The following is an 11052-nucleotide window of genomic DNA, read 5'->3' as shown; positions in this document are numbered from 1 at the left end:
GGGCCAAGACTGGGGAAAAAGCAATACAGGAACATTTCCTGCTTAAAGGATCATTCTCCCTTTCAATGAACGAATACCATCACTCAGTATGCACGCTAATGTCACTGTTCAACAATGGAGTGATGTCTATCTTATTTTTACCTACTTTCATCCCGCTTTCATTCTTCTTTAATCAAACCAGACCCAGTGCACTTGCTTCTGGTATTATTGGCTTATTGTATTTTTCTATGTGCACATCACTCCACTTGCCTGGTGGTTTTGATCAAATCATTCATTTTTCTCTGCTTCCTCACTCACTTAATCCATTTTGCATCTTTCTGCCCCGGTAGGAAAAGATTGCTCAAGTGCGATGGGAATTGATGATGAAGACAAAAGAACACACCAAAAAACTTCATCAGATGAATGATTTATGTACTGAAAAGAAGAAACTTGATTCTCAGTTGAATATTCTACAGAACCAGCAGGTATGTTCCTTTTCTTCAGACCTTTTGTCAGAATTGGGGATGTTCTATAAAGGGAGTATCAAGTGCTGGCTTTTAAACAAACCTTGATCTTGGACGTTTCTGGCCCACTTGGGTCCCTGAGGACAGAGTTGATACCGTCTACATTACAATGAGCCTGAGGGACTAGCTTTACTGTATGCCTACTGGGTACCATGAATTCATACAAGTACTAATTAAGGGATTTGCCTTGGCCCTTGGAGAGGTAAGGTTACTTAGGTATAAATGATGACATCAACACGCTCCCTGAATTTGGTGTCAAACATCCATTTCCAATACAGGTTTACTTCCTTTGACCTAAAGGGGGCCTCCTGAATTATGGGAGGCCACATGTTACTTATTAAAACACCTGTTACTTTTTAGGGCTTTCAACTTGCTTTTATATAATATTTATTGAGGCTAACCTAGTAGTACTTAATACAGCATGTGGTGGATAATACTTATTTATAAAGTTTCACCCTATTTAAGCCTTGCCTTCTAGGGACATAACACACGTATGGCATATTCCGAACTACGTGCTATAATCTTTTAATAGTACCTGCAAAAATGCTTTTTTTTTCCTCTTGGTTTTCTTTACGCGCCCAGGAAATGTTCTAAGCCAGGGGTTCTCAAAGTGTGGTTCCCCCAGATCTACAGAATCAGAGGCTGTGGGGGAGGGGTCCAGCAATCCAGAACAAGCCTTCCAGGTGATTCTGCTGCATGCTAGAGCTGAAGAATCACTGTCTAAGCAAAAGTCCAAAAGAAAGGATGAATAAGAGGCTTTGGGAGGTTTACAACTAAAATAGAGGGGAAGACTAGAATCTGAGTATCAAAGGCCCTTTATCCACTAAAGAATTATTGAGCAAAGAGTCACAGCAGTATTCAAGAGCGGTGATGCCTAGACAGAATCTTCACAGAGTCGTCAGTGAGTAAACATCTGTTGACTTGATGTGCTTTGAACGTCCAGATACCTTGGAGAGGAAAGAGTTTGGAGGCAGATCAGTTGACTGGGAAAGGGAATTAATTGTGTAGGTCTCGTTACATAGTATGTCTTTATATATATAGCTTTACATGTATGGTCTCTTTCCATTGGCTGTCTCACTGAATCTTCAAAATACCACTTTCCAAAGCTCAGAGTGGTGAAGTAACGTGCTCATGCTCTCAGAGCTAATACGTGGGGAAGTTTCTTTTTTTTTAACATCTTTATTGGAGTATAATTGCTTTACCAACGGTGTGTTAGTTTCTGTGTATAACAAAGTGAATCAGCTATACATATACATATATCCCCATATCCCCTCCCTCTTGCATCTCCCTCCCACCCCTCTAGGTGGTCACAAAGCACCGAGCTGATCTCCCTGTGCTATGCGGCTGCTTCCCACTAGCTAGCTATTTTACATTTGGTAGTGTATATATGTCCATGCCACTCTCTCACTTCGTCCCAGCTTACCCTTCCCCCTCCTCGTGTCCTCAAGTCCATTTTCTACGTCTGTGTCTTTATTCCTGTCCTGCCCTTAGGTTCTTCAGAACCAATTTTTTTTATTTTTAGATTCCATATATATGTGTTAGCATACGGTATTTGTTTTTCTCTTTCTGACTGACTTCACTCTGTATGACAGACTCTAGGTCCATTGACCTCACTACAAATAACTCAGTTTCGTTCCTTTTTATGGCTGAGTAATATTCCATTGTATATATGTGCCACATCTTCTTTATCCATTCATCTGCTGATGGACACTTAGGTTGCTTCCACGTCCCGGCTATTGTAAATAGAGCTGCAGTGAATGGGAAGTTTGTTTTTAAACTGAGGGCTGTCTGCCTCCCAAGCTGACTCCATAGCTATTACTCTTACAACAATCTAGGCATGGATTGGGATGAAGATGGCAAGGACAAAAAACCAACAGTCAAAGGCGTTTCAAAGTAAGAAGAGCCAAAATTGTTTGGATATGGTAAAGAGAAAATGAGGGAAAAGCTAAGGTGACTTCAGAGTGACCGTCTGGACTGACTGGGCATGAGGGGCCGTGCATTTAGCTACAAATAACCAAAAGCCCCACTTTTGGAGAGTAGCTTGAACAAATAGGGGTGCTTTTCCTCACTTAACAAGAAGTCTGCAGGATATGACTGAGGGGTTTTAGTTTAGTGGGGCTGTGATGTCAGGGCCAGTATCTCTGTGACTCTCTCAGTGGCTGAAGTTTCCTTCAGAGTCACAAACAGCTGCCCCAGCTCTGTGGTTGCTGCCCAAATGCCAGACTCTTAACAAGTTCTAGGGCGGATGCTGGGTAGAGTGGTGAGATCCAGGCATATTGGGCTCTTATTTCTAAGGCACAGGATCTAGCAAGAAAGATATCAAACAAGCACTTAGGTCAAACCGTAGGAAACTGCTACTTTTTAGGTTAAAAAATGGTCACATGTCACAAATTTCAAATGGTTCAGTCTAATAACTACAGTGATGAGTGATGGATGATTTGACAGAACGTAGAGCAGGAATCCTAACCCAGCCCATGGGGTGAAGAAATCCTCCCTAAAAATGATGTCTGAAACATGAGCAGGAACTGGCTGGGCAGGGGAAGAAATCAGATGAGGGAATAAAGATTTCTTTTTTGGAAAACAAGATATGGGCTGTATAGGAAAAGGAGGTATCTAGCCTTTTAGAATTCCAGCGATGAGCCCTGTGGGGTATGAGTGACTGATAGCTAGATTAATGAGTTACCCTCTAAAGGGGATTTGCATTTTAAGAGTTGCTTATTAGCTCAAAGGGACACCTTTCCCATGGTGGGATTTCAGTGGAGGACTTGAAGGCTTCTTAAAATCAGGAGCGATGGCTATTTAAGTCAGGCACACCTAAAAGACAAATTAAGACAGGGGTGTTTCCATAGTCCAAATGGTGCTTAAAGCAGGGAGGTGTTTTCTCTCAACAGGGAAACGCCTTCCAGGGCCCCCGGAAAGCAGATACTGTGGCCAGAGAGAAGGTCACTGAATTGATCCAAGTCCAGGCCGAAAGGATTCTGGCCTTAAAGGAAGAGGTTGCTCTTTTGCGTAAGAAAGGTGGCCTTGTTCTCCCCCCGATTCACTCGCCACGAGAGAATGAATGAAGCCCGTGGGCCTTAAGTTTGCTTTTTTCTCAAATCCAGCCAAGATTTCTGACACTTAATTCAACAGAACTTCTGTTTCCTTGTCGCCTGCAACAATCCTACTGTTTTAAAGTGAACTTATCTGAAAGTCTAAAACCACATCCAGTCATGTAGTTTTAATAATTTCCCCCCAACTGCTTATCTTAAAACTGACTACAGCACCCAACAGCTACTTATTATTGAACTGAACCAATGCAGATGTGTTTGCAACCAACTGGGTCGAATATGAAGTCTTAGGAGGCTGTTACCTCAAATCGCCAGAAACCATCGGTAATATATCCTGTTTTAGGAAATTTGTTTTTTGGTTATCTGAATTCTTAGCCATTAGCAAGAAAATCGGTCATTCAGCAAACCGTGAGAAAACTTCCTTTTCTTGGTCGTTGGATCCTTGGAAAATAAACTTTGATGTTATCAGGTATTCTCTGAGAGGGCACAAGAGAACAAAAACTATTTTGCCAACAATATCTGAGAAAAATGCAATTTAGAATTTTGACATTGTTAACTTCATAAAGCAGTTATTTGAGGGGTCGGGATTCAGGAAATGCAGACAGAAAGAGCAGAGCAGTTTGCTTTAGACTGGCATAAAGCAAAAAAATAAACAGCTTCCTGGATCACCCATAGTTTTAGCAACCTCCTCAGCTCTGGGTGGAGCAGAGAAGTGTGTTTTGCAAAATGGTTAAGAAGGAGGCTCTTCTCTAAAGGTGTCTGCAACTCTACCAGTATCCTAAGCATTTCCTATAGTTTCTCATGTCCTGTGCCATTTTCTTTCTGTTTCTACTTGAGTCGTTTGCTGGTTTTGATATAGATCAGGAAGTAATGAAATAGATCCCATCACTGAGAGATCAACTCTAATAATCACTTTTGATTGTACATAACATTTAAACTAATTTGGGAGTATTCCTTTGGTTTGGGGGTAAGTAGTCAGTGGAATTCATCTAAGAATGATTTCACTGATATTTGGATTCCTGTTTGTTAGCAATAGAACATAGCACTTTAAATTCCGTGCTCTGTGGGTCCATTTTAATGAGCTACTCCCTTGAGGCCATCCCAGAATATGAACTGGTTACCGAAAAGGAAAGGTAAAGGCGGCAATGTTGCACCAATGTAGAAAGTGACCTCAGCAAGGTCAAGTTTTCGTAACCTGTCTAGCCTGCTGATCTGCCCCCCAAAATTATAGACAGGACTTGGGGTCTTTTGTATGTTGGAATATATACATGTTACAGGGGGCCACTTGGCCTGTTGTGTCTCTAAGATCCTTTCATACTCCTATTTGAGAGGTCCAAATAGCTTACTGTTTGTGCCTATCACCACAGAGCTCTGATGTAGCAGCTTTTCTACTGGAGAGCACCCTTTATCACATTCTCTGCTGTACACCCTAAACTATGTGTGCCCTTCAAGCATTTCAAAAAAATGTGCTAGTCACAGTTCTGAGTGTTTTACCTACTTATTTATTCCTGCATAAAAAATTACCCCCAAACATAGCTTAAAACAACATTATCTCACCCAGTTTCTGAGGGTCAGGAAGCTGGGAGCTACTTAGCTGGGTGTTTCCAGCTCGGGTCTCTTACGAGGTTGTAGTCAAGCTGTAAGCTGGGGCCGCGTCCATCTGAAGCTTGGCTGCAGCAGGAGGGGCTACCACCAAACTTAGGTAACTGGCTGGCTACGACCTTGAGCGACCGCCTGGATACAGTGGGTGGTCCCGGAGGAGACACTATCCCCTTGTTGTGGTGAGAGCTAGGGTAAAAGTTACATTATTTTCCTGGGCCTCATTATCAGACAAATGAGAGATCTGGATAAGCTCTGAGGCTTCTTCCTATTCTAAATCCTGTGATTCTAATTGCAGCAAGAATGAATTTAGTCTATGGAAGAGCCATGTCAAGGATTCCATGTGTCTTATCAACTCAGAGTAAAACCAGTCAGGATTATTACTTTTTCCCAAACTGAACTAGATAAAAATCACTAAAGTTTACAATACTAGGCATTCATACAGCATGTTTGGGATTTGACAATACAGTTAATTCATTTTTATTTTGAATTAGATAAGAAAGATAGCTTTCGTTTCATTTCATTGATCCCAGGCTTAGTCTTGAATCTATAGCAACTGAGTCTTCGGGAGGTTTAATAGCAAGCAGGAGAGCACCAGGGTGCAGCCCTGGCTGGGGGTGGATGGAAAGCTGTCCTAGTCTCCTGATCTGTGCTCTGCCTCCTGCTGTGCCCTTAGAGAAGGCAGCCTCACCTTTGAAAGAGGCCAAAAATCTGCCTGAGTTACTTGTGGATCAACTGTTAATGTCCCTTGGCTATTCTGAACCCTCGTCCATAGTATCATCAAATCTCAACATTGAAAGAAAACCTGTAGAGTCCAGCCCCTCTGTCAGAACTTCACAGGAAAAGGAGTTTCTCATTCCTGCCGACTCAGCCTGTCCTGTGTGGCTGTCCTGAGCCATGAGCTGAACTCCACACCACCACCACCAGCTCCTGCCCAACTAGGTCTTACTCTTCCTTTTGATTAATTTATATAGCCATTGCTGACTGAATCAGATTTTTAAAAGGCACTATAATAATTAACCTGAATCTAAAGAAATGCAAGATGCGATGAAACTGAATATCTAAGCTGTTTCCTTTTCTAGGCTAAAATTTAAAGGCCTGATGCCTAACCTTTTCCTCCTCTCCTGCAATTGGCTAAAGTAAATATGTACACTTATCTCATTTAACCTGCCTTAGGAGTGCTTTTTCATTCCCAGACTTTTTTTTTTTTTTTTTTTTTTTGAGAGCTAAAAGCACTGTTGTCACATAAAACTGCTTTCTGCACAGCACTGGAACCATACCACTTCCATAAAGTTCACCAAAACTCACCTTGACAACCACTGGGATCATCAGGCATTAAGAAAACAGGGGAGTTTTTTTGTTTTCAAAAGCCAATGGGCTAGAAGTTGAGTTATAGCCCAGATCTGAGAGGTAAGATCTGTCCCTCTTCTGGAAGTGACCTCTAGGCCCTTGATGCCAGATTGTGTCTGAAGTCACAATATCTTATCTCTTCTCTTCCCTGCTCTACGTCTCCTTTCCTGTCATTTCCGTATTCCTACAGTCCTTCATTTCATTTCTTGAAATATTTTTAAAAGACTGCTTTTCTGAAAACCATGTTCCAATTTAGCTGCTGGACAGAGAAAGGATGCAGGACTCTCTTATGGCCAGCAGAGGGCGCACTTGCCCTAGACCATCAGTCACCTCCTGGGGCTTTCTTAGGACTTTATTCAATTTGTGACTGGAGTGTGAAGCTAGGGTCTGCCATTGATGACCCGGAAGAGGATTAAGTGTTTCAAGTGGCATTTCATCTGTAACTCAACTCTACTGAAATCTAAAAGGTACATTTCCCTCCTGAAAACAGTTAAAGTGTGGTAGGGCTCTCAGCAAAAAGCTTCAGCCTCCATCTACTTCCACTTGCCCGGACAAAGGTTGATCCTGTGGTTGGACGGCAGTGAGTAAATGTTGATTTTAAACAACTAGTGAGTCAACTCCCCCGGCCACGTTGCTGTTTCTTTGGAAAGAAGGGAAGTGAATTTTACGAGGCACCATATGTTCACCTGTAGCACAGCACTTCACTAAATGGCATTTTGGAGAAAATAGTCTTCAACACACACCTGTATAGAAAAGGTGAGCCTCATTCCTTCCGACCTGACCATAGCTTTACCTCGAGTCCAGTCAGAGAACGGTGAATCTGCTTCTCCTCGCCCACTGTGCACTGTGTCCCTCTTGGACTAAACAGTTACCACGCATCTGCGTTAATGAAAACACAACTGAGAGTCAATATTTAAAAAGACAAAATTAGAAACATTTGCTACCTTTTCCAGACTTCTCCTCGATGGATCTGAAAACATCACAAGTGGATGTTTCTTCAAATACTCAGACTGAATCCTAACATCTAAAGAGAACGCTGACTCATACGTGACTGAGCTGTAGGTTACAGGGAAGACTAAACATTTATTTAGACATTACAGTGTTTATTTTTACAGAGATATGTTGCCACAGATTATTGATTCTGGAAGGTTTGTTAATGCCTATAGTACTATACACATCTTAGTCTAGTCTCACGGGCATCTTGGGAAAACGGGAAAACGTTTCCTTTAGCACCAGATCCAGCCACTGTCGCGGGTGGCTGCAGCCTCCGATCGCGTGGCCCTGGCCCTTCTCTTGCAGTCACTGTGGACAGTGTGCCTAGGAGTCCTCCTTCCACGGGCTTCTCTGTGGGCCTTCTGCAGGGGCCCAGGCAGCGGCGGAGGGTCTAAGGGACGGGCTGCCTCCTCAGTCTGTGCTGCTCTTTCCCGGTTGACTCCTGTTCCATTGCGGCTTCTTTGCTTCCCACCTCAGACCTCCTCAGTGGGGAGGATTCCCTATGTCTCTCCAGAATTATAAAAACATATACATTTATTTACAAGTGCATAAATATATAAATATGGCTATTATAGAAAAATAAATACCAATTTTCTCTCTTTTTTAAAGAAACAACAATATATAGTGTCTTTCTGGGATATCAGCTTCTGCCTAAATTGTAGGAGGTGGTATTTCAAAAGACATGTGAACCGGTGGGCTGGGGGAGAGCCGCATCCCAAGTTCCTGCCCTACGTAGGCCCCCACGGGGTGCTGGGGACACCAGTCTCCTCTCCCCGCAGGGCAGGAGTCAGGACTGGCCACCTCTTCAACCGGTACGAGGCCCAAGCAGCACCGGGACCCTGAGGGGAGAGAAAAGTGGGAAACGTTAGAATCCAGACTGACCAGGAACTAGTGCTCAGCAGTACTGGGTCACCCTCTCTCTGGGCTCTCTCTGGGAGCTGGTTACTGGCTTTAGAGGAAGGACAGAGACCTACAACCACAAAAAGGACAATTACACTCCCTCTAAGTATGGGCCACTTCTTACCCACGTCCCACCTGCACATTTCAGTGGTGAAAGCGTGGAGACCCTCATGCATCTACCCTATAACCAGGGACAGATGACGTCAGCTGAGCCCAGGAACCGTGCAAGAAAGTTCTGCTCTCTCCAGGTGTGGGCTGCTAGTACACCCTTCTGCTATGCTTTCTGGCCATGATCACCTCACTCACAACTCATGCCCCCCGATGGAGGGAGTCCCGTGTGGATGCTACTGGGGTCTGGCTCTAGGAGGTACCTGTCTTAGAATTTCATCTCCCAGGGTCTGGGGGCTGCATGTGGCCTGGAAGCCACACCATGGAGGCTATAAGAAACAGCAGCTAATTCTCTGAACCAGCCTGTGCCCAACCAGGTATCAAAAAGATGGGCACAAAGGAGGACAGTGGGCTGGTCGCGCTGTGCATCGAGTCCCTTGGAGGGAAAGTTCTCTGGAAGCACAGAGTTCTGATGATGTGAGAACTTGGCTTAATGATGGATGCAACCCCATTCCTTAATTACGAGACAAGACCCAACAAAGCAAGGTACTTCGGAGAGATTAGAGAGTGCCTCTTAGTGTGATGAGAGGCGGTGGGAATTGGTGAGTGGCCTTGAGATGCTGAGACCAAAAGGGCTTCTTTCCCTGAAATGGAGAAGTGCCCGTTCTCTCAGCCTTTGAGGACAGAGCTTGCCATGTTGGACCCACCTGACACTCCCTGCAGATGTGCTGGGCCTTCAGCAGGGAAGGAGGTGGCCAGCTCCCCTTTGCACCCCCATCTCGGATATACAAGCTGTGGACGGTCTTTACTAAACACCGCCTTCGGGGACTGTTCTCGTCCCGCCTGCACGTCACTCCCGGGTCGTGGATGCCTACACCTCACCTCATCCCCAGCCCGTTCAACCGCCCGCCCTGCCCTCAGCACTGACCTGGGTGAGAAAGAGGGTCCCACGTGGCTTCCAGCCCAGGACCCTGGGGTACACGCCTCATGCCGGGCTGGCCCGTGGCTGCTGGCTGCCCCTGGAGGTGGTGGCAGTCCTGCTGAGGCTGGAGCAGCTGGCAAGCTGAGTCATCGGGCAGTGTGTATAAGAGCGAGCCCTCGTCCGGGTTAGACTTGGGAGCCCTGCATGCACAAAACCAGGCGGAGGGGTGAGGTAGGGGCAGCGTGGGCCTGGATCCCACTGCCCTGGATACTCCCGTCTGGGGCAGCAGAGCTGGGCAGGGCTCAGGCGGGGCAGGGGCTGCTCCCCTTTGGACATCAAGAGGTGCCACACCATCGCTTCCACTAGTCTCCTTCCATTTGACTCCATGCGTGTCCTGAGTATATGAGAGGACGTGGGGCCTATGGGCAGAGCCAGCTGGGTGGGGCTGCTCTGGCCTGAGAAGCGAGGGAGGAATTGCTGAGCAGAAAAGGCATCATAACTGCAAACACAACAACTAACTCCCTTAGGCTAAGAGTCCAGGGGAGGGCTTCCCTGGTGGCGCAGGGTTGAGAGTCCGCCTGCCGATGCAGGGGACACGGGTTCGTGCCCCGGTCCGGGAAGATCCCACGTGCCGCAGAGCAGCTGGACCCGTGAGCCATGGCCGCCGCTGAGCCTGTGCGTCCGGAGCCTGTGCTCCGCAACGGGAGAGGCCACAACAGTGAGAGGCCCGCGTACCGAGGGAAAAAAAAAAAAAAAAAAGAGTCCAGGGGAGCAGTTTGTCAGATGAGGGGATCGTGAGTGAAGCACTTGTGCTCACCTCTCAGTGATCCACGCTGGGTTTGAGGAACTAGTGAGAGAGCGAGCCCTGGGGCTCAGGGGTGGAAGGCAGGGAGGGGCCTGGGTACCTGGGAATCTGGTGACTGGGGGGGTCACATCCACTGCCAAGAACGGTCTGCCTCAGCGTGCTGTTGGTGTCATCCTGCTGCTCAAACGAGGAACGAGAAGGTCACGTCAGAGAGTCCAGGTAACTTCCCCATTCGTTGTTCAGCAGGCCCAGCAGCCCGGGATTAGAGGCTAGAAGGGAGGGAGCCTCAGGAGGTGGCCCGGCCACGCCCTCCATGTGACCCGCCCCTGCGTGCCCACACTCCCAGAACTACGTTACCTGCTGGAGCTCCCCTGGGTGGCACTGCTGAGGCTTCGTGCCTGGGTAGCCCATGGCAGCTGCAGGGCAGGCCCTGTTCACAGGTACCCCATCGGTACAGGCCCGTCCGTGGGTGCCACTGAGGTAGGGCTGCCCATTGGCTCGGTGGCCTGGGAGCCCTCCCAGTGGTACCATAGTGTATTGGCAGGAGGAGGGCAGAAGGGCACTTCGAGGAAAACCCAGGTCTGTTGTATGTTCTGGAAGAACAGAAGGATAGAGCTACGCTTAGGTCAAGGAGGCCTGGGGCAGCTTGAAAAAGTCCCACGTGAGTCTCAGAAAACTCCTGAGGACTTAAGGTCAAATGAGGTAGGCGGGGAGTTGGCATCGCGCCAGGGTAGAGAATATTCTTTCTCTCGGAAAATTCTTCCTGTCTCCCACTTCTTCCTAACATCTAGACTTTTTTTTTTTTTTTTTGCAGTAGGGAGA

The 11052-nt window shown here is 46.5% G+C and overlaps 2 protein-coding genes across 16 annotated transcripts in view; one reads left to right on the top strand and one right to left on the bottom strand.

The window, feature by feature from the left end:
* The window catches only part of CFAP44 (cilia and flagella associated protein 44), a 161258-nt gene that overhangs the window by 149562 nt on the left and 644 nt on the right, over nucleotides 1–11052 (top strand). For 7 of the 9 annotated variants that reach the window (XM_029215118.1, XM_029215114.1, XM_029215112.1 and 4 more), the window contains 2 exons: nucleotides 330–464; nucleotides 3395–4263. In XM_029215118.1, coding sequence (XP_029070951.1) covers nucleotides 330–464; nucleotides 3395–3568 — 309 coding nt within the window. In that variant the 3' untranslated portion in view covers nucleotides 3569–4263. Of the gene's footprint in view, nucleotides 1–329; nucleotides 465–3394; nucleotides 4264–11052 lie in introns of those variants that run through there. The other 2 variants (XR_003792411.1, XR_003792412.1) reach the window with 2 other exon arrangements.
* Nucleotides 5039–11052, bottom strand: part of BOC (BOC cell adhesion associated, oncogene regulated) — a 244718-nt gene continuing 238704 nt past the window's right edge. For 6 of the 7 annotated variants that reach the window (XM_029215119.1, XM_029215124.1, XM_029215125.1 and 3 more), the window contains 4 exons: nucleotides 10588–10823; nucleotides 10331–10407; nucleotides 9432–9625; nucleotides 5039–8334 (listed from right to left, as the gene is read on the bottom strand). In XM_029215119.1, the coding sequence (XP_029070952.1) occupies nucleotides 8147–8334; nucleotides 9432–9625; nucleotides 10331–10407; nucleotides 10588–10823 (695 nt within the window). In that variant the 3' untranslated portion in view covers nucleotides 5039–8146. Of the gene's footprint in view, nucleotides 8335–9431; nucleotides 10500–10587; nucleotides 10824–11052 lie in introns of those variants that run through there. The other variant, XM_029215126.1, reaches the window with a different exon arrangement.

The sequence above is a fragment of the Monodon monoceros genome, unplaced genomic scaffold (genome assembly GCF_005190385.1).
Source record: "Monodon monoceros isolate NGI ecotype Baffin Bay Population unplaced genomic scaffold, NGI_Narwhal_1 Super_Scaffold_11, whole genome shotgun sequence".
NCBI lineage: Eukaryota > Metazoa > Chordata > Mammalia > Artiodactyla > Monodontidae > Monodon > Monodon monoceros.
This window is presented reverse-complemented; position numbering and strand designations above follow the sequence as displayed.